Source organism: Micrasema longulum, unplaced genomic scaffold, assembly GCF_059751315.1.
Source record: "Micrasema longulum isolate JH-2025_06_02 unplaced genomic scaffold, ASM5975131v1 h1tg000421l, whole genome shotgun sequence".
Classification (NCBI taxonomy): Eukaryota; Metazoa; Arthropoda; class Insecta; order Trichoptera; family Brachycentridae; genus Micrasema; species Micrasema longulum.
In genome coordinates this window covers 177,574-205,234 of record NW_028277621.1, presented here as the reverse complement: position 1 = coordinate 205,234, position 27,661 = coordinate 177,574, and the positions used below count along the sequence as shown (strand labels likewise).

Genomic DNA, 27,661 nt, shown 5'->3' with positions numbered 1-27,661 from the left:
CTGTTTGTCTAAAACATGACTACACTACTACACACTAACGACTTATAAACATTAACTCATTGTTTTCTAACATATAACAACTTATTTTTAAATTTATTATAAGATTATGATCGGGTTGTGGTCCCGTGGCTATTGTCTCGGACTCATGTACCAAAGGTCCGTGGTTCGAATCCCACTCTACCCCAACTTGATTCCGTTTTCTAATAGTGAGTTATTTACAACTCGTTGAAAATGGCCCTCAAAATTAAATATTTGGGTAAATCATAAGAACGCAAATATTTCTTTTTAATAAAAAAAAATAAAAAAATATTAGCTACGGTTGGAGAGGAACTATATTTCACGCCCAGCCCGTACGGTGGCTGAGCGCGAATCTATCATTCTTCGTGTCCTGGGTTGAATTTCTGGCAAGGTGAAACTGCAATATTTCATTGTTTTTGGACTGGCACCGGATGCGTTATTCTAATCTTCATATAATTTCGAGTAGCTGGCTGAGATGAATTTGAATATTCCTATTCGTCGCACTAGACATAATGCATTTTTAGTTTAAATTTTAAATCTGACAGGGTGATGTTTGTGTAGTCTATGTCTTTAAATTTTGTATTGTACACTGAAAAATTCCTACGAAAAAAAGCATAATTAACATACGATATTTTACTTATTGGTACATAAAACAGGTGGTACCGTCTACAAATCCTGGCTGGCACATGATTTGTCATTAAACTAAGTAATTCTGCACAGTCAACTATTCCTTTTATAATTTTCTGAAGCAGTAGTTGGTCCGCACACACTCTGCGGTATTGCAGAGAAGTGATTCCATGGTAGGTGGAGGCAGTGAGAGTTGATACATAAGAAATACCGATTTTGTATTTTAGGTACTTTATAAATTTATTCTGAATACTTTGTATTATTTTTATATATATGGCATACTCGTATAGGATTCCATATCTGAGATGCGTATTCCGAATGGCTTCTAACAAACGTAATATAGTGAAGTATGGGCCTTTGGATTATTAAAGTGTTTACTCATTCAAATTATAAAACCTAACATGCTCAATGTAATTATTTTATTTTATTTTATTAACATAAACGGAAAATCTGCCTTTTACAAACATTAATAATACTAACATGATTGGCTTAATATTCGATTTGTTTTTTTAAAAAACATAAATTTCCTCTTTTCCCAAGATTTATAAAAAAAATTAAAACTAAAAATTATATTAGATTTATATTTAAAAAAATAACCTAAAAATTATACAGCATATTCAGTAGAAAGTTTAAATAATAAAACATTCTACAGTAATACAACAAGAATCTCATAAGTACTGTTTCATACAGCTGGGCAAAGTGAACAAAAAACTGTATATATTATGAAACGCATGAATAAATAAATATAATTACCATTCACCATCTTTGAAAAAGTTCAAAAGGTTTGTTCTATAGGAACAATACCCTACACTAAATATATCAGATACGTGGGAATAACTATTGCCGAGTTCACGAAGTCTGTTTAATACGGCATAACAAGTATATATGAGATTTTTTCGTCTGGAAAATCCAATCATATACGACTACTCACTGAACGATGAAATATTATCATCTGTGTCTAGTATACGAGATTTAGGTATTATACTTGACACTAAACTTTCTTTTACAATTCATATTGAACATGTTATCAATAAATCTTTAAAACTTCTTGGGTTTATTAACAGAAGCACAGCTGACTTCAAAAATATCAATACCCTTAAAGCTCTCTTCTGTTCCCTAGTTCGCCCGCACCTAGAGTATTCCTCTGTTATCTGGTCTCCATATTACGATGTTCACATGAAGAATATTGAATCAGTTCAACATCGATTTTTAAGAAAGATAGGCTGGAGGTTGGGCTTATCCAGAGACCTATATAATGAGTTAGAAACTACTTTGAATATATCTTCTCTTCAAGACCGTTGAAATAAATCCGACCTTATAGTCCTATTTAAAATTCTCAACTCACTCTTTGATGAGCCTGAACTACTGAGCTAAATAAAATTAAATATCCCAACTAGAAACCTCAGACAAAACTTACTCTTTCATACCGATAACCATAGAACTAACTATGGTTTTCATTCCCCTATGCCCAGAATTCTCAGGTCTGCCAACAAACATACCAGTCTTGATTTCTTTGATAACAAGCTGTCTTCTTTCAAACGATCACTGAATCAAATTCAATTATAAACACCTCTCTCCCGCTTCCACTCTCACAAAGTCTACTATAACCCATTGAGTCTTTCTAATTTTGTTATAATAATTTGCTATGTATAAATGTGTCCATAAAAATGCCCAATGGGCGTATGTATAAATAAATAAAAATAAAAATAAATACACTGTCCGTGAATTGTTGCTACAAAACGGTGGCACCTGTCTAGTCATTCTTCCAGGCACCCTGAAGTTGATGAGAGATAATAGTTCAGGGCAATCCCATATTGAATTTACAATTTTGAATAAATTCAAAAGGTCTATAATAATAATCTTTTTTTTTTTAACTTTGCTTATTAGTTTTTCTTTGGTCCTGTACTCTGTGGTTTCCGTGAATTCTATTATTTATGGGATGTAAACACATTCATTGTTTATCTTTGACAGTATTACAGAAGTCTTGTGCAATTTACTTCTTTTACTGTTTTTCAGTTGTGCTCGAATACTTGAGAACTTTTGGCTCCAGAGGAATACATGTTGAAGGTATGTTGATTGCTTCCTTACATTTGATTGTTGATACTTTTAAGTGTCAATGATAACATGTCATAAGCCCGTAAATGCCAAGACTTCAACATTGACTTCTCAAAAAGGTTTCTCTTTCTGTTGCAACAAATGTTTATCTTTAAAATATTATTGTTTAAATTAAACAAAACCATATCAATCTTTTAAAATTACTCATTTTGAATTCAAAATATTAATCATTCCTTATCCATCCTTCAGATGTTTTTTTTTTTAATATACATATTTTACGATGAAACATTTTATCTTCGAAGCGAGAGACAATTATAGTCGATTATATAATTTAAAATACGTTTCCTCCGATAAAGATTTCGATCGATCTGATTCTGATTATAATAACCACCCTTTGTGTCCCGGTCCCGTGTTTTCACGTGGTTTACCAGCTGTCTAAAAAAGTGCATTTTATTGACATCTAGTGACTTTTATTAGTACTTTTTCGCTGCCGGTAAACCACGTGAAAACACGGGACCGGGACACAACGCGTGGGGGCTATGTATAGCGTGTGAGCTCGCCAATATATGACAGTAAAAATTTTATTGTCTTTGAATTTCCTAGAGTTTTAACCATCGAAAAAAAAGAAGATTGCAAATAAAATCAACAGACAATGGAAATTTGATGTGTATTATTTTAATAGATTGTTTATAACAGAAAAATACATAGAGAAATATGCATTTTTATTTTTTGTAATAAAAACAGTCTAGTAAATTCGAATAAATAAAAATACGCTTTATATTAACAATATTAATTAAAATGCAAAAATAACATTGAATACTTGGAAAAAAAAATATTACTGAGTGTTACAAACATAATTTAAAAAACGGATAGCGATTAAAAGTAAAAACTATCTTTAGTTTAATTCTTATAGCGATAAATACATAAACATTATAAAACAGGAGTTATACAAATACAAAAATAATATTGTAACTAGGCGGCTACCTACACGGTTAAATTTCGAAACACCACGCAATTTCTTATCCCGGCTACGCTATGTAAAATGAAAAAAAATACTTAAATTAATAATTTCATCACGTCATGAAGTCGCCCCTGGGTAGCGCCTGCTAACGTCAATCAACAAAAACATCCTCGTTTTAATTACAATATTTCGGCTACGCCATAAATCTCTTTTTTTAAATAATTTCTCACGTCACAAAGTCGCCCCTGGGTAGCGCCTGCTAACGCAAATCAACAAAAACATCCTCGTTTTTATAACAGTATTTCGGCTACGCCATGAATTTCTTATAAAAAATGTCAAAACGTCACAAAGCCACTCTCTGAGTGTCGCTACTGACATCATTTACAAAAACATAATTATTTGTGCTTTTTTCAGGTACGCAACATTTTTTTAAATACACCTACCTAACCGATAAAATACTATTAGTAATTAAACCAAGGTGTGCTTTAAAGTTCCGTATGTCCAAATAATATTATTTATTATTAGAATATTATTGACATGTAGTTCAAGCATTGCTGCATTCACGTTGCTTTACTTCTGAGAGCTCAACTGCTATGTTTTTCTATGGTTATGTTAATGTCATCTGTCATGTATTGGCGAGCTCACAGGCTATACTTACGCCCGCGTGGTTATTATACTCACGTGTTTGCACGGCTCCGGTGTGACTCCGGACATACTCAAACATTGTTGAATTAACTACCTGGTAAAAGAAGAAGTATACAAATTGGAAAATTGTTTTCAGGCGTTGCCTAGTGGGTGATCTGGTTCAGCCGGATGAATCTCACCCACGTGATAAAGGTTTCAGTTCTTTTACTTCACAAAAGTTAACAGATGGAAGAGTTGAGGAAATGTGGATGTTGAAACATGGGCAGAATGGTGAATGTTACACGGTGTGTAAAGTGGCCACTCAAACCAGCCAATGACAGGTCATAAGCCCTGTAAATGCCTAGACTTCCATATTCTCTTCTCAAAAATGTTTTCCCTCTCTGTTGCAATAAATTTAAATCGATTGGAGCTGTTCTTTTATGTTTTTTTGTAATAATATCATTGTATTATACCAACGTGGCTCTGTGTGCACAGCAATAAATAAAATAACAGATGATCGAACTACGCTGTGTTTGGTTGGCTGATGCAATGCCCCATGCACCACTAGGTATAATGATAGGGAGCTAGCGGGGTGATTTTGATGTTTTTAAAGAGCTTGTTAAAAACAAATAAGTATTGTATACCATATAGAGTGGCTGTGACAGAAGTCCAGTGCGGAGATAATTTGCCGGAAAAATCTTCTGGCTTCCTTGGGAGTTAGTCTGCCTTTCTTCACCAGGTAGTCGAATAGCTCCCCACCAGACACGTGCTCCAGCACCAGATACCTAGAAAATTAGACATATTTAGGGGCAAAGCACCAATGAATGACCGTTTAAGGTTCAGCTTGTAGTGAAATCCACATTAAAGGTATAAATTTCATTATTGAAGCGTACAAAATTAAAGAAAACAATAAAAAACACATGAATCTTTCTAAGTACTTTTATTTTTTTATTGAAATACGAGTATTACAATTATAATTAATATTATTCTAAAAAAATAGCAGAATCACCAGTGAATTACCTCTACTACCCCAGTAAAAATAATACTCAGATTTAGTTACATTATAACATTATAAAGCACCCTAACACAATATGGATATATTCAAAGAATTGTGTAAGAAATAGCATCAAATAAAACACTTACCACACCTTTCCTTATAAAAACGCTATCAATCTCAGAACAATAACGAGAAGACGCACTATTACCTTTTGACAACTCACAGTTCAAAACTCATAGATTTGTTTCTTACCACAAGATGTGTCCGCCTACTGCTTTTGTCATAGTTTCTAGTGTTAAAAGTATTTTGACTGGACACATGTAGCAATTCTTATTATATTGTATTTTATTAACCAATGGTCATTTACTGGTGCTTTGACCCTATATGGTATTTATTTATTTATTATCAACATTCAATGCGGAAAGTCTATATAACATATTTAAGGTTCATACAGTAGACACTCTTTATAAAATAAATTCCCAGATACAATTCACTGGACAAATCATTAAAATGTATTGGTATATTTATTGACCTAAAAAAGCATTCGATAGTGTATCACACAAAAAACTTATATCAAAATTAAAAGATGTGGGAATGGGTGGCAAAACCGTTGAATGGCTAATAATTTCAACGACCACAAACGGTAAAAATAAAATATACATATTGTCAAATTGAGACTTGCAATTTTGGGATACCTCAGGGTACGGTAATAGGTCCGCTTCTATTTATTCTCTAGGTCAATGACATAATTTGTCAAAAACAATATCATACGCCGATGATACGGTTGTTTTAGTTGAGGGAGTCAACTGGAACTCAGTCAATTTAGTAGCTAATGACGTTATACATAAATTGGAATTATGGTTTGACAAAAATATATTATCTTTAAATACGGAAAAGACAAAAATCATTCCATTTTTTATTGACAAAACAAATTTAGATTCAGTTGTAAAAATAATTATTCACCAAAGCAATTGCAACAAAACTAACTACGATCTAACATGTTCAGTACTTGATACAACAGATAAAATTAAATATCTCGGTGTATACATAGACCAAAACTTCAAATGGAAAGACCATATTAGTGAACTAGTTAAACGGATTAGAAAATGTAAATACATTATTATTAGATTAAGGAATATTTTTAAAATCAATAATTTAAAAATAGCTTATTACTCAATCGTACAATCTTTGTTACAATATGGTATTGTAGGATGGGGTGGTGCATATGCCAATATATTAAACCCTCTTAAAATAGTACAAAGATTAATTATTAAAGTAATTCTAAAGAAACCCTCAAAACTCAATACGGAAAGTATATATAAAATATTTATGGTTCATACAGTAGACACTCTTTATAAAATAAATTATATTATCCAAATTTATAAAGAAAAAAAAAAAGAATTTGAGATGAATAAGTCACTCGGATACTAAAATAATATTAAAATCCCTAAATTCCGCACAGTTCATAGTTAAAATAGTTTTGTCTTTAAAGGAGTAAAAAATTAAAATAATCTCCCCAATGAACAAAAAACAATTAAAAAGAATATATCAATAAATAAATTTGATGTAAATTTAAGAAATTTTTGGAACACGTGTAAAAACTGCATTGAATGTTAATTAGTATGAATGTATTATTGTTCTATGTTTTTTTATTTTCTCATTTACTCGTATATTCAAAATTATATGAAGTCTTATAAATAAACAACTACAACAGTGTAAGTCACTCTCCAAGCACAAGAGTTGGTATGTTTTTTTGGAGAGTTATAGTGATAACATTTACTAGATGTGTAAAAGTAGATCGGTGTAGAATTTAAAAAAAACATATATCTTTTAGGAAATTTATTGATAAAAAAATATTTATCGATTTATTTCACATAAAATATTATATTTTTTCTTTTCTATATGAACACCTCACTGGGCATAACTCGTGTGGAGGCATTCATTTACATTCTTTTTTAATTATGTTATTGTACAAAATAAATAAATATAATATAATAAATAACACTGTATGGATATAAACATTAAACATAAATAACATACATGCAACAATAATTCCGTGTTCAAATAGACTACTGTTTTGGTGGGATAACCACCTCAAGACAGTTTCCAGAAGTGTCCAAACCAACGCAGCACCTCTTTCTTGATTCTGTCGATAATGCATGTCTCAGCCTTATCCAGTTTACGGATCTCGACATTTGTGCACCTATCATACATTGTTTTACCACACATTCACCGAGGGATCGCATTTCGACAGCATTTAACCTACTTTCATCACTATTTTTTCAATTCCATACTACGCTCCCATACATTAGAATTGGCACTGGAACTCCATTGTGAACTGCTAGTTTTGTCTCCTGCGATAAACATTCGTTTGGCAAAGTATATTTCAGTGCACCGTTCACCCTGTTCTCGGCACTTACCCTCCTTTCCATCCCTAGTAAACATACTTCCCAGATACACAAATTCTTCCACCTGATTCAGAATATCTCCGTTCACACTGATCTCACATTTAGCTATATTTTCATCCCTTTCAAAAACCATCACTTTCGATTTATCAGCGTTCGTAAGAGAATTGCTTTTCTTGGATACATCGTAGACTTTTGTTACCAAGAATTGCGGGTCTTCTCTGCTGTTACCAAGAATCACGGCATCATCAGCATGCAGATGACAGTTAGCAGTTATACCACTCACTTTTGCTCCCATTCTTAATTTTTTTAGTTTTTTCATACAGTAATCGATGTACATGTTGAAAAACCATGGTGACATTACTCATCCCTGTTTGATTCCTTGGATGGAGGAATGTTAAACCACGATGTGAATGACCCACTCACCTTCACACATTCTATGATGTCCTTGTACAGTGACGCAATAGGCCTTGTCAGGTTACCATTCACTCATACTCCGATAAAACCTTCCAAAATTTATCTCTATCAACTCTAACAAATGCTTTTTGCAGATTGACAAATGTACAGAAAAGTTTCTGGTGTTTAGCCAGATTTTTTTCTGTCGCGGTAAGTGGTATTTATTTATTATAAATATATATTATATACGTCCTAAGCCAATTGCAATAGTCATATGAAGAAACATTTACAAGAAACTGAACAAAAAGAACATAAAACTATGTAGCAAAGACAAACAATGGCAATAAAATAATTTTATACAATATATACATGTAATTACAAAATTAGTTTTATTTAGTAGGGGGCATAATCGCCTACTCTGGGGATACTCACAAATACTTGTTATTTTCATACACATCTGATAGCCCAAGCACGTGGGGGTGGTCGATCAGCTTCATGATGGCGATCTCCCGTTCCACCTGAAATATTCAAACAATAAATATGATATTTTAAATAAGTAACAGAAAAAACAAGAAAAAAATATAATTATATGAACAAGCGCGGTCTGAATTTGCATGCGCGGATATGGCACTAGAGCAAATATTTTTTTACACACTTTTGATGTCCATAGTTTTATATGCCGTCTTCGGACGTACGTTATACAAATATGGTAACTATTTTGGAAAAGCAAAACGCAAAAAATTTATTTAAAAAATTTAAAATGGGAATACGAGAAGTCAATTTTGTCGATTTTAGCTAGGCATAGTCGGTCCGACGTGCAATTGTTTTTTTCGCACGATTTTCTGGAAGGCGAGTGACGGAATAATTGAACGTCGATATGCAGAAAGCAGCCGGTCCACAATTTTGAAAAATTAAGATGTTGGAGTTATCAAATTTAGGAAGGTCAATTCCATGTTCTATTTAAAACAGCCAGGCTACTTTCATACAAACAACTAATAATCATGAATTAAAAATTTCATGATGTCAAAATGTCATAAAAATGAATGTCTTCTCATACATTATCTAAAGACATTTGTAATAAAAATATGCTGTATTTTACACATGAAAAAAATGTATTTAGCTATGATGTAGCTAATTAATGAATACCCAGTTTACAAGAAATGCTTAATTGTAAATCCAGTCTTACGCAGACACTCATTTTCCATAGCTCCAAAACTGTTAACTGCTTTTCATAAAGATAATATTAAATAGAATTCTAATAAAATAGATACGACGGTTTTCACGGTCACTGTCAATATCAATATGTTTCTTCTTTGGGTGATACCGTGTGTGATGGATTTATTCCGACGTTTTGGCTACCATTGCAGGAGCCATCTTCAGGGTAAGCTTAGTGTTTTGTAGAAAAAAAGTGTGTGTTCAAGTACTAGTAATTTGTTCCGTGTCGCAGTCGGCAGTGGGCACATTTATACTCATTTTTGTAGAATGTAGTGCTGGGAACCATGTTGAGTTTAATTTAAGCCCGTCATCTTTGTTTGTTATTTGAGTGTGTGTATTTCAATTGCCTCTTTTATTATTCGTGCACTGAAATTACTGGGTTTATGCAATTTCGGTTCAAAGGCGAAACAATGTTCGGTGTCTGGAAAGTGTTCCGCTATTGCAGATTTGTCGGGATGCCCAAGTTTACACGCTCTTCTGTGTTCGTCAATCCCTTTCTTTGCTGTGCGCCCTGTTTGTCCTATGTTCACTTTATCACAACCTTGCCAACTTAGTTAATAAACAGCTTCCGTTTTTAGGGGATTCTTATCTTTTGGGCTCAATAAATGGTTCTTTATTTTTACCATAGTCCCAAACGTTGTTCTTATATTATGTTTCTTCAGCACTCTGGCTATCCTGTCAGCTGTCAGTAACATTCTGTACATATGGTAGGTATGCAGTTCCTCTGGTGATATCTTCTTCCTTGTTCTTCTTTGTAGCTTGCGATTTAATAATGTTGTCAAAGAGAGAGAGAATTTGCTTTCAAATGACAATCGAGATGGCTAAATTCCAGGATTAGTATAGAACAATTTGAAGGTATTACAAATATTTTATATACTCAAATACGTCATTTACCTTCATCAGGACAGACTCGCTAAGCTTCTCTCTGTTGATTATCTTGATAGCCACTTTCTTCCCGAGGACGCAATGTACTCCGAGCTTAACCAGACCTGCAAAATTAAACAAATATTTTTTAGTTGGAATTCTTTTTTTTAACTAACCACTTTTAAAAAAAAGTTAGTTAATCAATGCTTCACCTAGAAAAATACATATATATTTTTTTTTATATTTAAATTTTATTTTTTTTATAGTAGATTTGGTTGGAAAAAAACTATGACAATCTTCCAGTAGCTCAACCACAAATAACTATCGACGTGCTTAAAAACACGCTAAGCATAAGAACGATCACAATGAACAATAATGAACATGCTTAAGTTATCAAGGTCATAAGTCAACGCGTGTGTAATCTCTAAGTCAACGCTCGTGTCGGTTTGTTTTCCTCGTAAATAAATACAGTTCATTGGCCAAAAATCAGCGTTTACTATAAAAAATAATACAATATATTGCATTTGCAAAATAGTAAGGAGTATCTAATTGAAAAAAGTTAAAATTAAATTACAATTTATATGGCGACTGCTTTTTTGACTTTGCTAGCCAACCGCCGCCGCCGGCTAAATACAATAAATAGCATGATAAATAATAAATAAATTAATTAAAAAAAGCAATTTCAAAAACGTTCTATATATTTCATTATTTATCTTGATTTTTACATTTATTTGAAATTGTTTTAAATTTTTACTGAATTCGTTGAATAATTTTTTGGTTTAATTTTTGTTTCTATATCGTGAGAATAAAGTAATGTATATATTTTTTCAAATAATTAAATCAAATATGTTTATATTATACGTTTTGTTAAAGGCAATGTAGCCGTATATGTTAATAAAATAAATAAATAAAATAGTCGAAAGATTGACATGGCATTATTTCAAAGTTGAAATCGGTTGGTTGCAAATATTATTTCAATCGGGTAGCTAATTTTAGCTTACAATTTGTTATAGTCCTTAAAATATAGCTTGATTAAAATGACAGCTGCCAAACTAATTTGAGTAGTTATGAAAAGTACCGATCACTGAGCATTATTATTATGGATAACTTATATAGCGCCATTTTCGTAATAAAATACCTCAAGGGTGCTTTACATGGTGATTCTATTGTTAAGTTAATTTAATTGAAGCTTTTAAATTTGTAATTTAATTAAAATAATTTATTTTGTTGTCACGTGCTACGGATTTATTCAAATGATTTAGAGAACAAGTGGGTTTTAAGTTTTTTCCGAAACATCACTTCACTTTCACAGCCTCGCACCTCTGCTGGGAGAGCATTCCATGCCATAGGGCCTGCGACCGCAAATGCGCGTTCACCAAATTTAGTGCGCTGTTTGCGTAGAGGTATAATAATTTTTCCTCTCGCCGTAGACGTAGCTGATCTAAGCGTGAGATGCCTGTCAGCTAGTTCATTATGTACCGATCAAATCGATTTTATCCGTTTTTTCATGCAAACATGTAACTCTGTTTCCGAAAATTAATATAAAAACCCGAAAACGAGCCTATTATTTTGTGTTTAAAACAATTATTCACTCAAAAATGAGACATTTTATACTTTTTTTCATGAACAACATCAAATGAATTATTTTTTTATTCGATCGATTTACATTCATCAGTTTGTCACATCTCTAACATTTTTGCAAAATGACGCATTATTGTAAGAACGTCGTTAATAATTAGGTTTATTTTAGTTTTTTTTTAGTTTTAAAGCTGATTTTATATGTTGAATTTTTTGTCAAGCATTGTATTAAAAAAAATTAATTAACATGCCCAGATTTTTCGTGTGCCTATATAAACAACTCCTTAGACGTTACAAGATATGTCGTCACTTTTGCTAACAACTGTCATTCCAATCAAGCTATATTTTAAGGGCTTTAATTAGGATTTACAAGGAGATGGTGAAATACCCTCTCGTTTTATATTTTTAAAATTTTTAATTGATTGTCCTTCAAATTCGCTTTTTGGCGCATCAGAAACTTCGCTTAATTGCCGTAGATTTGTTTATTTTTAAACTTTGACGTCACATCGCATTGCGCTGTAAGGGAACCAGTTGACCCCTAAACCAGCTGTAAATATGTGTCTTATGTGGGTCAATAGGGCGGCGTAGTAATCCCCTACCGGTGGGTCGACATACCGCGCCGCGCTATGGAAATTGGTTTAAAACTGACGTAACTCAGAATATTTGTTTATTTTACAAAAACATACAGTCAACAATGATTAAATTACATAAAAAATATAAGGTTTAAAGACAGACCAGTTAAGTTTCCAAATAAAAATCATACATTTTCAATTATGGTACATTTTTAAATGTGTGCGTTCGTATATGTATGTATGTATGTAAGTTACTTGCTCTTCAAAGAATTCAGAGTACTGAATATTATTCAACAGTATATATTGAGAACGGTAGTGGTTACACACATCAATAGAGACATTTACCCGAGCGTCAACCACAACCATAATACAAGATACTCTAATAGGGATCCGATACTAAGTGAAGGGGTCAACACTGTTCTGGCATTGAGACAGCACTATAACGTATAAAAAGGTCCGTAACCTTTTGCCAGAATCGTGGAAAGACGGAAGTGTTGTCAAGTTGCGGAAGGTGTTGACCTCGCTCTTTCGTGACATTGGTCGTAGGGAGTCAGAAAAGTTGATGCATGCCACGGATTGGAGATTCTTACTGGATGTCGAAAATAAAATATAAAAATAAAGAATAATTTAAAAATATATATTTATACACGGCAACCATGAAGTTTCACATAAAAAAATTGTCAATGTTTTTATGAATGTATGTATGTGTATGTGTATGTGTATGTATGTGTAAATTACGACTCATTCTATCTGGCTGCCTAGTAGGTGAATCGGTTCGGCCGGATGAATCTCACCCACACGATAAGGGTTTCAGCTCTTTTACTTTACGTCAACTTTTACGTCACTTCAAGTCAACAGATAGAAGCGTTGATGAAATGTAGATGTTTAAACATGGGCAAAATGGTGAATGTTGCACAGTGTGTAAAGTGGCTACTTAAACCAGCCAATGACAGGTCATTAGCCATGTAAATACCCGGACCTCCATATTCACTTCTCAAAAATGATTTCCCTGTTTGTTGCAACAAATTCGGACGAAGATTTAAAAGATTTAAAATTTACAAAATAATCGTCAATAGTGTGGTTTTCAACCTACGTAATTGCGTTTTAATTTCTTGACATTAAAAGGAGAAAAAAAATAGGTGGCATTAGTTTTTGACTGACCCTCGTTCGCAATATTTCTTTAACCAATGACCTTAAGTTCTTCAGCACTTTTAGTTCTTCTGTGAAACAAACGACCATTAGCAAAAATGTTGTATTTATATGATGTGCAAAGAAAGCAATCGATAACTTTGTGCAATAGAGAAGGGAACATGGAAGTCCGGGCATTTACAGGGCTTATGACTGGTTTAAGTGACCACTTTACTCACTGTGAAACAAGATTTGTTTCTATTTTGCATTTGTTTCTAAATGGCGGCCTCCGTGGTGTAGTGGTCAAGACGCTTGACTCACAGACGGAAGGTTCCGGGTTCGACTGCCGGTGAGAACACAAAAATTAAATGTGATTTTTCTCAAGCCTGGGTGTTCTGTGATGTAATTCACCGCTGTAATTGGGCCTCCTGGCCTGTTGTGGTGCAAAAATAAAATAAAATAAATTAAAAGTAAAATAAATCTAAATTTGTTTTGTTAACAAAACATTTGAATGGCTAACATTGAATGGCTAGCAAGTTATCTATTCCAACGACCACAAATGGTAAAAATAAAATATTCATATAGTCAAATAGAGATTTGCAATTTTGGGATACCTCAGGGTACGGTGATAGGTTCGCTTCTATTTATTCTCTAGGTCAATGACATAATTTGTCAAAAATAATATCATATGCCGATGATACGGCTGTTTTAGTTGAGGGAGTCAACTGGAACTCAGTCAATTTAGTAGCTAATGACGTTATAAATAAATTGAAATTATGGTTTGACAAAAATATATTATCTTTTAATACGGAAAAGACAAAAATCATCCCATTTTTTATTAACAAAACAAATTTAGATTCAGTAGTAAAATTAATTATTCACTTAAGCAATTGCAACAAAACTAACTGCGATCTCACATGTTCAGTACTTGATACAACAGATACAATTAAATATCTCGGTGTATACATAGACCAAAACTTCAAATGGAAAGATCATATTGGTGAGCTAGTCAAACGAATTAGAAAATGCATGTACATATTTATTAGATAAGGGATATTTTAAAAATCAATAATTTAAAAATAGCTTATTACTCAATCGTACAATCTTTGTTACAATATGGTATTGTAGGATGGGGTGGTTCATACGCCAATATATTAAACCCTCTTAAAATATAAGGTACAAAGATTAATTATTAAAGTAATTCTAAAGAAACCCTCAACATTCAATACGCCAAGTCTAAATAAAATATTTAAGGTTCATACAGTAGACACTCTTTGTAAAATAAATTCTATTATATAAATATTTAAAAAAAAAAAATTAAAAAAAGAATTTGAGATAAATAAGTCACTCAGATACCAACATAATATTAAAATGTCTAAATTCCACACGACTCATGGTTAAAATAGCTTTGTCTTCAAAGGTGTAAAAAAATATAATAATCTTCCCAATGAACTAAAAACTATTAAAAATAATATATCAATAAATAAGTTTAAAGTAAATCAAAAGAAATTTTTTGAACTCGTGTAAAAACTACATAAAATTTTAATTAGTGTGAATGTATTATTGTTTTATGTTTTTTCTTAAATATCCAATATTTTTATTTTTTTCTCATGTGCTCGTATTTAAAATGATATAAACTCTTACAATAAACAATAAACAAGTACAACAGTGTAAGTCACTCTCCAAGTACAAGAGTTAGTCTCTTTTTTGGAGAGTTACAGTGATAACATTTACAAGATGTGTAAAAGTAGATATGTATAGAATTTTTTAAAAACATGTACCTTCTATAAAGTTTATTAATAAAAAAATAATAATAATTTAATGTTAATTTTAATCAAACGTTCAAAATTCTATGATCAAATTGCTACTACATATACCGCCAGAGACACAATATTTCAATATCATTAATGAATAAATCTGTAAATAAATTATCAGTTAGGGCTATCTATACTTTGAAACAACTTAATTTGTCAGCAGGCGTCGCACTCCGAGTATAAACACAAATTAGTACATGATTACAATAACAAGGCCTCGATTATGAACGCTATCTTCATCTGTATATATCGAGGCGGTAGACTTAACTTTTGTACTATCTGTATCTTCCTCGGTATGTTCTACCTACTTGTCATATCGTCATCATATGATCAAAACGAACCAATGAATGACCGCAAAAATAAGTCTGCGCTCTTTACTCCATTGGCATTTAAAATAGTTCTCATTTATATTTTAAATACGCTTCTGTGATAGAAAGTGCCCACTTCAAAGCGATTATAAACGCCAATGAATCCCAATTCAAGAAAAAAATGCTGGCTCAAGAATGATTTTTAAAAGACTTTTGACGCTTGCCAAGACGATATGCTTAACGATCGTTTGTATTTATCTACCGAGCGACTACAAAGCCGGCTCCTTTAACGTCTCGATACGTACACTCCGTGAGATAGTAAAACAGACGAAAAAAATATATTCACTATTTTTTTTTAATAAATTTCATCTCTGTTGTGATATGTTAATCGAACATTCTGCCTATGTTCAAACATCCACATACCTGTGTTGGCCTAGTCTTCTATATTATTATTTTTTTAAGATAAAAAGAAAGAACTCTAATGTATGGGAGCGAAGTATGGAATTGGAAAATGATGATGAAATAAGGTTAAATGCTGTCGGAATGCAACCCCTCAGGCAAATGTGTGGTAAAAAGATGCATGATACGTGCACACATGTCGAGATCCGTGAAGTGTGTAAGGCTGGGACATGCATTATCGACAGATTCAAGAAAGGGGTGCCGCGTTGGTTTGGACGATGTGACTGTTGATGGATGCAGAAAACGAAGAAGACCAAGAAAGACACGGCACGATTTAGTCCATCAAATACTTGAAGATGGACGTGTAAATGTAGCGAAAGCGAGGCTGTATGCAAAGATAGAGTGATATGGCGTTCTATCCTCTCTGCCTACAACTACGGGGAAACGGCGTGATGGTTTGTTGCTGTTGTTTTTGAAGAAAAAAGAAATATTTTTGTTCTTATAATTTACCCAAATATTTAATTTTGGGGACCATTTTCTACGAGTTGCACATACCTCACTATTAGAACACGGTAATCACGTTGGGGTAGATTGGGATTCGAACCACTGACCTTTGATCCGTGAGTCCGAGACACTAGCCACAGGACCGCAACCCGATTCTCTAGTCGCAATAAATTTCAACCATAATAACTGTCTACAAACGTTTGGATACACCGAAAATATTGTGGGTATGCTTGATTTGTTCAACGTATTGCGGGAAATGAAAAGCGTAGGAGTTTTGGTAGGCGTATTGTATGCATCTAGGAGCAAAACCCGTATAGATGATATACTAATAAAACCTAAAAGAGAAATTAATATTCTATAATATAATGGATAAACATTATTTATTTATTATATTTATACGGCCTAAGCCAATTACAACAGTTACATGAAGAAACATAAATGCAAGAAACTGAACAAAAAGAACATAAAACTATTTAGCAAAGACAAACAAGGGCAAAACAATAATTGTATACGATATATTCATAAAAACGAGCTTAACCATGCCAATCCAACTTCATCCCACACTGTTTAGTCGCGAAGAGATCTACGAAAAGCCGGAAGATCTATCCCAAAAAATTCCAAGTCGTGTGAAGAACTGACTAATCTACACATTCTGGACATTGGGGCATAAAAACCAAAGTTGTTCTTAGAAGATTTTATAAATATCAGATTTTGACTTCTGGTGACACGGTTGGGAACATGAAAAGAAATTGATTGCAACAGAGATGGGACATCACTTATAGCATTAAGTATTTTGAAAATGCATATAAGGTCCATCTCAGTTCTACGTCTCTCCAATGAAGACAGATTAAGAGATTGCTCTATTTCAAATTAGGAATAATTACCCCTTTGTAATCCGAGCAACCATGCCACTTTTCTTAGAAAACGGTGTTGGACAGACTCGATATGACAGAATCAAGAAAAGGGGTGCTGCGTTCGGACATGTAGAGGGAATAGACAGCGAAAGAACGGCTAAAAGGACCTACGAAGCTAATGTTAATGGATGCAGAAAACGAGGAAGACCGAGAAAGGCACGGCACGATTGAGTCTATCAAATACTTGAAGATGGACATGTCAAGAGTGGGAATAATCGGCGTGCGTGCATGAGAAGTCGTGTGATGAATTGACTAATCTACACATTCTGGACATTGGGGCATAAAAACCAAAGTTGTTCTCAGAAGATTTTATAAATAGCAGATTTTGACTTCAGGTGACACGGTTGAGAACATGAAAAGAAATTGATTGCAACAGAGATGGGATCTAGGGGTGGTATTCTAAATCTTCTCTACCCCCTTAAATTAGGGATATTTTTTTTTGGCATGCGTTTACACTTTGCTTTATATCTGGCAACACTAATAATTAAACGTAAAAACATTGCCACTACAAAAAATAAAATTAATTTATGATATTTTTTAGTACAGTTTTTTTTTTTTTTTTTTAAAGGAAATATTTGCGTTCTTATTATTTACCCAAATATTTCGATTTTGTGGCCACTTTCAACGAGCTGTAAATAACTCACTGTTAGAAAATGGAAATCAAATTGGGGTAGAGTGGGGTTCGAACCTCGGACCTCTGATCCGTGAGTCCGCAACACTAGCCACGGGACCACAACCCGATTTTTAGTCAAACTACAACCTAATTTATTCATTCCTGAAACAAGTCAATATTTTATAATAATTATTTATTTCCTAACATTAACTGTACTTTTAAAATCTTCTAAGAATCCCCTTGAAAACTTATAAGAGTCTCACAAGAAACAAAAATGTAAAACATAGGAAGCATGGTAATCGCCGAGCAGCGTGGAAGGGGACCACTTAAACCAGCCAATGAGAGATCATAAGCCCTGTAAATGTCTAAAGTCTGTTCATTATTACAAGAATTTCCAAATAAACAAATCAGCCGCGTGATATCCGACAGAAAAAGGCGTATTACACACATTTTATTTATCCATTCATTTCGACGGCTTACGCTTATGCAAAGCATAAAATAATATTGAAAAACAAATAAAATTGGAAAATGATACATGAAATAAAATCAGCAGAAAATAAGGAAATAATAAAGAAAAATTAAATGAGAAATTATAACATAGGTATGCAGAAAATTAACAATAAATAAAGAGATTAAATATAAACAGTATTGAAGTAACAGAGGCGATGTATCATAGCATAAAAAGTAAAACAAGTATAACACTTGGTACATTTTTATAATTTAGAAAAGAAGTGATTAAATGGTCGAGATTTAATTTTTTTATTTATTTATTTGACACTTTATATACATATACAATATATATATATATATATATAAGGGCGGGCATATTGCCTTAAGGCAATTTCTTCCTACCTACCTACAGGCCTACCGAAACCGTTCAGTTTGAGAAAATTATAAATACATGGACATATTGAATCTTACAATTTTATACAAAAATTAAAAACAAAGATTAACAAAATAAAAATATATAAAAAATTAACACTTTACTATGAAGAGAGGAGAGGGGATGGGAAGGAAAGAAGAATGATAAAGGAACAGTTTAAATATTTAGATAGAGACATTTCAATCTTGACTTGAATGTAAATAAAGAAGGGGCGCCTCTAACATTAGTGGGTAGATTATTCCACAATCGAGCGGCTACTACTGCGAAAGATGAGGCACGAAAATTAGGGCGATGACAGGGTATTAAATGGGTTCTCTCGTTACTAGAACGAAGAGATAGTCCGTGTTGTGAAAGAGGTTGGATGAGCTCTCTCAGATAAACAGGCGAAGTGGGATTATTTAAAATATTGTGAAGAAGTGATAGAATGTGAATGTTTCTTCTATGCCTGTGCTGAGCCAGTGTAGTTGCGTGCGAATCGTGCGATACTCGGTTATGTGGTCGAATTTGCGAAGATCAAATATAATTTGTATAAAGATAAATGAAATAAATCCATTTTTTCTATGTCTGTTTGCTAACATGTGGAGCCGTGGAATAGGTGAGTATTTGGCATAGTTTGAACTATGCAAATCAACAGCAAAAGAAGTATTTTGTCTCGTCCCACGCTGTCTCACATAAAAAATCACACATTTTGAAAGTTCGGGACTGTCAAGAACATTATTTAATAACTTATAAAACAGCGCTATATCTGAAAATTCCCTTCTATCAATCTGCTTCAAGTAACATTTATAGTTAAGCTCTTAAATTGGAATGTTTAATTTGAAATTCATAAATCTTAAAATCTTGTGTTCGACCTTCTCCACACTGTTTTTATGGGTAACACAATGAGGCCCCATACTCTAGCTGGCTTCTTACTAGGGCCATGTATAATATGTTTAATGCATCAACAGACTTAACTCTCTTGTTGTTCTGATACCAAAGCCTAGAGTTTTGTGGGTCTATTTACCATCTCATTCACATGGGGAACAAAGGTTAATTTATTATCAAAGATGACACCTAGATCATTTCTTTTCTTTACAAGAGTTAATGTCGTATTACTGATGCCATATTGAAAAACCAATGGATTTTTGATTCAAGAAAACCGCATTACATGACACTTATCCGCATATCCTCTTAATCTAAACGGCGCGGTAAAATTTAAGTGGATTGACATTTATAAAATTCATTTGTTTCCATTTAAATGCTAACCCTGATTACATTACTCGACTTCAGCAGCGCTTTCAACTCTGTGGATTTCGATCTTTTCTAGACAACAGTGCATCAAAACACCAGATCATCATTCGAAATGAGTTGATATTGCCGCTGGAGTACCTCAAGGGGGAGTTTTATCACCATTACTATTTTCCCTGTTTATTAATCCGATTGCAGATTGTCTCAATTGTTCATATCATCTCTATGCAGATGATTTACAATTATATCTTCATTGCAGACCTGAAAACACCAGCGAAGCAATAGAATCGATGTCTAATACACTAAATTGCGTGTCAACATTGACAAAAGAGTATGGTTTACTAATAAGCCCATATAAAACACAAATTATGTTTGCAGGTTGTCAAAGATTGCTTAGTAAGCTTGACGTATCTTCACTTAATCCTCTTAATGTCAATAGTACCAATATTCAATACAGTAAATTCGTAAAAAATCTAGGAGTACAAATGGATGAACATCTCTGCTGGCGAGCTCATACTAATGAATTAAGCCGCAAAACATTTTTCAGTCTACATTCACTTAGAAAGTTGCAAAAATTCTTACCCATTAATACTAAATGCACCCTTGTACAAGCATTACTACTACCCATTCTAGATTACGCTGATGTTTCCATGACAGATTTAAGCTGTGAGCAATTCAATAAACTTGAACGACTTCAGAATACATGCATAAGGTACATTTTTGGTCTTAAGAAATATGACCACATTTCTGATTATCGTAAGCAACTGAAATGGCTCAAAATTAGACAGCGGAGAGACTATCACTCCCTCTCACTTCTGTTCAATGTACTTCATGGTCCTAACGCTCCTATATACCTGCGTGAAAAATTTCAACGCTTATTAGTTCATGGTTTACCTCTTCGTTCTAATTCTCAAGGCACTCTCTTAATACCCATACACAATTCCTCTTTCTTCTCTAACTCATATAGTGTCCATGCGGATCGACTGTGGAACCATCTCCCATCCACCATCAAATCTCTGTTTAAATCACGTCTGAAGAAACATCTCCTTTCTCTTCCTTAATTTCTCCTACTTTCCTCTTTCCTCTTTCCTCTTTTTTCCTTTTTCCCATTGAGTAATAGTTTTGATTTAAGGTAATTTATAAACAAATACGTTTATTTATATATTTAAAGAGCTTTTTAATCTTTATTTTCTATGAAATATGTTCTGTAACTTGAATTATAAAAATAAAACTGTTATTTTATTGGTTGGTTGGAAGAAATTGCCATTTGGCAATAAGCCCGCCAATGTACAAATAACATTATGTACAAAAAGTTAAATAAATAAATACGGTGATCAGTCTTACGCTTCAGGTACCAGTCCAGGGACTATGAAATATTACAGTGTAAACCATGTCGGGAATCGAACCCGAGACCTCTTGCGTGGTAGGCAAACGCGCTGACCATTACACCACGAGGCCAACAGTTAATATACAACGGTTTATATACCTAATAAAAAAATATTCGCCTTCTTATAATTGATCAAAATAATATATTTTTTACCATTTTTAACAAGTTGTAAAAAACTCACCATTAGAAAATAGAAATCAAGTTGGGGTAGAGTGGGGTCTTTACCCCATGTTTCCCATTTTCTAATGTTGAGTCAGTTACAACTGATTAAAAATGGACCAAAAATTGAAATTTTGGGGTAAATTATAAAAAAGCAAATATCAACTTTTTTTAAATATTTAGTAGAACTCCAATTATCCGAACTTCGGCTATCCGAATTGCTTTCCGAATTTTAGAAAAAAATAATAAAACAGAAACGTACTGTGATTCGCAAAATAACGACTTGGCTGATTAAAAATGGATGATGACAGTCAAACGGCTTACTTTGACCGAGATGTACAGCAAGCAATGACTTACGTTTACAGTACGGTACGTACATACTGTACAAATGTACAGCACTTGTAACTACGCTTAACATGTAAAAGTTTTGCATTTTTATTTAATTAATTAAAAGCTCTATTTTTTTTTAATGGTTTTTTCTCCTATTTTCAACGTACATGTAGTAAAGTGGCCACTTAAACCAGCCAATGACAGGTCATAAGCCTTGTAGTTGCCTAGACTTCTATATTGCCTTCTTTAAAATGTTCTTCATCTCTGTTGTAATATGTTAATTCAAATAAGTAAATGTAGCAATTAATTTAAAAATACAATTATTAGAATTTTTGATCATCCGAATGGGGTTCGGTCCCAATTGACTCGGACAAGTGGAGTTCTTTCGTATTAAGTAAGCGCGCGTTTTATCCCCGGCATTTAGTTTTTACCTGTCTGCCCCTTTCCCAGAGTTTTCTCCAAACGATAGGGGCCAACATACTGCTGGCCTTCCGTCGTTTCCTTCTGCATGGTACGAGCTAGATGCCCAACGGACGAAGCCCCGCCATCGGCCCGGGAGTTCCGTGCATCGCACCCCTCGGCCTCGTCGGCGCCTGGCCCTCACACATCGCCGAGCCCAGGGTCTCCAGCGCGGACGAATCAGTCACGAAACGACAGCGGACACAGACATCGCCGATCGACAACCCGAGAACGAAAGCTGATCGCTCGCACGAAGGTTAGAGTAATGTCAAAAACTTGATTTAAAAGGCCGAAATCGGATCGATACGCATAGAAGCTATGTGTCAAAATCTTTATATTTATGTAACTCTGTATCAAATACTTTATTTCACTCCATTATGGATGCTTTGCGACTGTTCCAACACTTACTCTCGTATAATTTGATTTCTGCGCGTAGTTTCACATCAATTAAAGCACATTTAAAGAAAACACATGTTTTAATATAAAAAATCAATATGGATAGCTTAAAGAAAAGAGTACACCCACTCTAGCGTATGATACAAGGCGCGTACACAAAACATTGCCGCAAAAACACAACAAATTATAAATTTCTCTTGCTTATTTGATTGAATTAACAACGATTTAATTAACAACTACAGCACAATTAATTTTTTGTTCGATTTTGCCAACGCAGTACGCTAAAACTTAAAAATCACACCCAGCCAATTGCACCGTAAAATCGACAACGATGCCAATCGCGACATTCGATCACTTTTTGAATACTCGTGAGATTCGTTTATTTATTATTTATAATTCGACTAAGCTGGTTTTGTGGTGTATAAAAATGTATATTTTTAGTAATGTTGTTCCCTTTCAATGCGCATGCCCACTTTACGAACAGTATGACAACTGAATAGGGTGAATTCTCCCCTATTGGATTGTTGGGGAGAGGCGCCTGTCGGCGGACAGCGTGTAGCCCCGTACACGCTAATATAGCGTAAAGCTAGGGTTTGCTAGGAAAGCGGCGCCCGTATTTTAACGGCCGTAGTGGACGGTGATGCGGTGGACAGCCGTCGTAACGGTGACTAGAGAGTGGTTTCCTAGGAAAACGATGTTGATAACATCGTTAAAAAATAAAAACACTCTCTAGTCACTGTTGCGACGGCTGTCCACCGTATCACCGTTCACTACGGCCGTTAAGATACGGGCACCGCTGTCCTAGGAAACCCTAGCTTAACTGACTAAACATAAAGGGCCGGACCGTTTACCAGGGGCGAATCGTCCAAATAAGCGATTTCGCTCAGCTTACCATTATTTTTTATTTTATTGACATATACCTACGGCAAATTTGCCCTTTACAAACATTTATAAAATGAACATATTTGGTTTAATTATACATTTTTTTTTAAAAACTTTTTACCCAAGATTATTTTTATAAATAAAAATTGAACCTAAAAATGATAAAACATATTCAGTAGAAGTTTAAAACAATTTAAGAATAAATGTTAAAATCAAATTAAGTAATATAATATTTTAAAGTATTAATATAAAAAGGAAAATTAAACAGTACTGTTACAATTTTTTTCATATTTTTAATTTTATTTAAGAAGATAAACACGAACAGAAAATATAAAAGGAAAAATTATGAAACCCACGAGTGGATGAAAGTAGGCTGAATGATGTCGAAATGCAATGTCTCACTCAAATGTGTGGTAAAACTACGTACGATAGATGCACAAATGTTGAGATCCGTACATTTTGTAAGGCTGAGGCAAGCATTATCGACAAAATCAAAAAAGGAGCTCTGCGCTGATTTGGACGTGTTGAGCGAATGGACAGCGAAAGAACGGCCAAAAATATTTACAATGCGAATGTTGATGGATGCAGAAATAGAGGAAGACCGAGAAAGACATGGCATGACCAAATCCAAGAGATACTTGAAGATGGACTTGTCAAATGTCGGAATAATCGGCGTGCGTGCATGAGAAGATTTATGAATGTAGAGGAAGCGAGATCTATATGCAAAGATAGAGTGATGTGGCGTTTTATCCTCTCTGCCTACCCCTACGGAGAAACGGCGTGATGGTTTGTTGTTGTTGTAAAAGTCAAGACTTCTGTATTCTCAATACTTTCAAGCTGTCAGAAAAAGATCTTAGAGAAATATTATAGCGACCGGGGTTAGACTCCTCTCCCCTGTGCCCGCCACACTCACCCTTCATAATTTTCCCTCCTCTAAATTGCATGCAACTGAGCAAACAAAATACGAGCCCCGCGCGTGGCAGTGCCACAGAGACAAAATGCTTAACTACTTCGCTACCGACGCTTACTACCAATTTGACAGCAACGTCTCTTTTTTCTAAGTTCCCATAAAAAAATCGCGAACCTGTTTTTACTCTGTATTTCACATCACAAAATATGAAAGTAACTACGCAGCTATTTTTTCACCAGTTTTTCTGATTTATTTTGCTCATCTACAATCATATTTCAACTACTGCTGCCATCAAGTCATTTCCCTATAGGGGTAGGCAGAGAGGATAGACCGCCACACACGTCTATCTTAACACATTCCCAGCTTCTTCCACATCTTGTCATACATGCCCTTCGGTTGTTCCCGCGTTTGACATGACCAGACTTAAGATTTTGGTTTATCTGATCATGCCACGTCGTACTTGGTCGTCCTCGTCCCGCGTCACCGTTCATTTTCGCCGTATTTACGTGTTTTACCATTTATTCGTCATCCATTCGTTCTACATGACCAAACCATCTCAGAGACCCTTTCTTAATCTCATCTATTATACCTGACTCAGATTTACACTCTCGCCTGATTTCATCATTCATAACCCTGTCATACATTGATTTCCCACACATTTGTCTGAGAGTCGCATTTTGTCCGCGATCACTCGGCTTTCATCCTTCCTTTGCCAGTTTCATGTTTCATTTCCATACTTAAGTGTTGGGACTAAAACTCCGTGGGGCACTGCCAGTTTAGCTTCAATTGACATTTTTTTATTGGCAATTACTGTGCTCAGTGCTCCGTTCATTTTGTTGCCATACTCTACAATATGATTAATTTAAATACAATTATCTCGGAACTTTTTTTAATGACTTAATGCATTCTGTCCGTAGCATAGACATAGCATAGACAATAATATAGTATATGCGTTTGTCTAGAGTCGATTATTGTAATGGTATCTACGCAGGTCTACCAATGAACAAAATGACTCGCCTACAGTATGTATTAAATGCTGCAGCGAGACTTATTTACGGAATCTCTTAGTTCAGTCATATCACTCCACTACTTCGGGAATCACACTGGCTACGCGCTCCACAGAGGTCGGAATACAAACTCGGTTGGCTCATGTATAAGTAACTGCACAACTCTGCTCAAGAATATCTAAGGGAACTCTGCGTTCCAAATGAACTAGCTGACAGACGTCTTACGCTTAGATCAGCTACATCTACATCGAGAGAAAAAAATATTATACTTCTGCCCAAATAGCGCACTAATCCGTAGCATGTGATAACAAAAAATCCGTATCATGTGATAACAAAGTACAAATCTCTACATTATTTGAATAAATCCGTAGCATGTGATAACAAAGTACATTGTTTTGTTTAAATTACAAATTCAAAATTAAATGTATTTCTTTATATGTATAATCACTTTGTAAAGCGCCCTTGAGGTATTATATTACGAAAATGGCGCTATAGCGCATTATCCATATATTATTTCATTGATTTTTGAACACTTTTTAAGACGACTGCTGACATCTATTGTGACAACACCAAACTACGATGTTTTGAAAATGGTAGATTTCCCTGCTATGATAAAACAGTTTTTCTCCAAATGAAATGGTTTCACATTTTTACACTTTTTTGCATTGTTATCGTCATTTTATATGTTTATTTTTATTTCATTATTAGCTCGATTGGAAAAGGGAAATGCACGACTCAACCTGCCATAAAACCAATAGGTATACATAGGAAAAAACACAAATTTAACAGAAAAAATAATTATAAAACTATTTAATTTTTATATAAAATGTTTTAAGTATGTACGTGTATTAAAATTAAAAAGAACACCAACCTATTACAATATTATTGAAATATTTTCCACAATATTATCTAAAGATATAAAACTATAAAGCTGCATTAATACAATTACAAAACAAACTTGTATAACATAACACTTTTGTACGCAGTAACTTGGAGTTTGCATCCGTTGTGTGGAGCCCACAATACATAACAAACATGGAAAGGATTGAAAATGTTCAACGAAAATTTTTTAAATACCTAGATTATAAAAACAATAAAACGCTTTGCACATACAGCCAATCTGACAAACAAAATGGAATTTTGACCCTTGAAAAAAGACGCACTGTATCTGAATTATGCCATTTACATAAATTATTAAATAATAAAGTAAACTTTTTTAACCTACTCTCCAAAATTAATCTTAATGTCCCCTTTCGCGTGACAAGAAATAAGAATTTATTCCATCTGCCAGTCTGTAGAACTAACTATGCGCAACACTCTTTCCTCTATCGTTCTTGCTCTAACTATAATGCTTTTTTTTCATCTATTGATATTTTTAACAAGCCCCTTAATTCATTTAAAAATAAATTAGGACTCATTCTTGGCTGCGATACGATCCCACTTGCTATTTAATAATGCTCACACTTACACACAGCTGAACACTTACTCCCACACAAATACACACAAAAACGAATCTACACTTATTTTTAATAAATACACACAAACACACCCCCCTTTGTTGTACCAACATTTAATATGTGTGATTTTTATTTAGCAACTTCGCTGGTCTGTCTTTAAACCGTATTTTTTTTAATGTTATTATATCATTGTCAACTGTTTGTTTCTGTAAAATATTTTTTTTAAATGTATGTTAATAAATACTTACTTTGTTATAAATTTTTCCAAAATTCAAATATAAATATCTAAATTTTTCATTACCTATTAAACTTATAGCCTTGCCCTTAACTATTGGTTTTCTTCACAATTATGATTAATGTACATAAGATTATTTTTAATTGTTATTTTGAATTAAGCACCTTGAATTATATAACTACATAAGGACATTCAATCCATCTAATCTTCACATTTGTTTGAAAATGCCCTAACAAGGCGAAACAATTGTCACGAAATTTTTGTTTTTATATTTGTAAAAATAAAATAAAGTTTTCAGTAGACTCAAATCAATGTTTGATTTTTAAAACTATAAGTT

The 27,661-nt window shown here is 33.6% G+C and overlaps 1 protein-coding gene across 1 annotated transcript in view; it reads right to left on the bottom strand.

Moving 5' to 3' along the window:
- The window catches only part of sff (BRSK family serine/threonine-protein kinase sugar-free frosting), a 70,656-nt gene extending 48,168 nt beyond the window's left edge, over positions 1 to 22,488 (bottom strand). Inside the window, exons 1-4 of the mRNA XM_088226333.1 lie at positions 22,410 to 22,488; positions 10,193 to 10,287; positions 8,516 to 8,601; positions 4,930 to 5,070 (exon numbers count right to left, since the gene is read on the bottom strand). Coding sequence (XP_088082459.1) covers positions 4,930 to 5,070; positions 8,516 to 8,601; positions 10,193 to 10,287; positions 22,410 to 22,488 — 401 coding nt within the window. The remainder of the gene's footprint in view (positions 1 to 4,929; positions 5,071 to 8,515; positions 8,602 to 10,192; positions 10,288 to 22,409) is intronic.
- Positions 22,489 to 27,661: the final 5,173 nt, after the last annotated feature.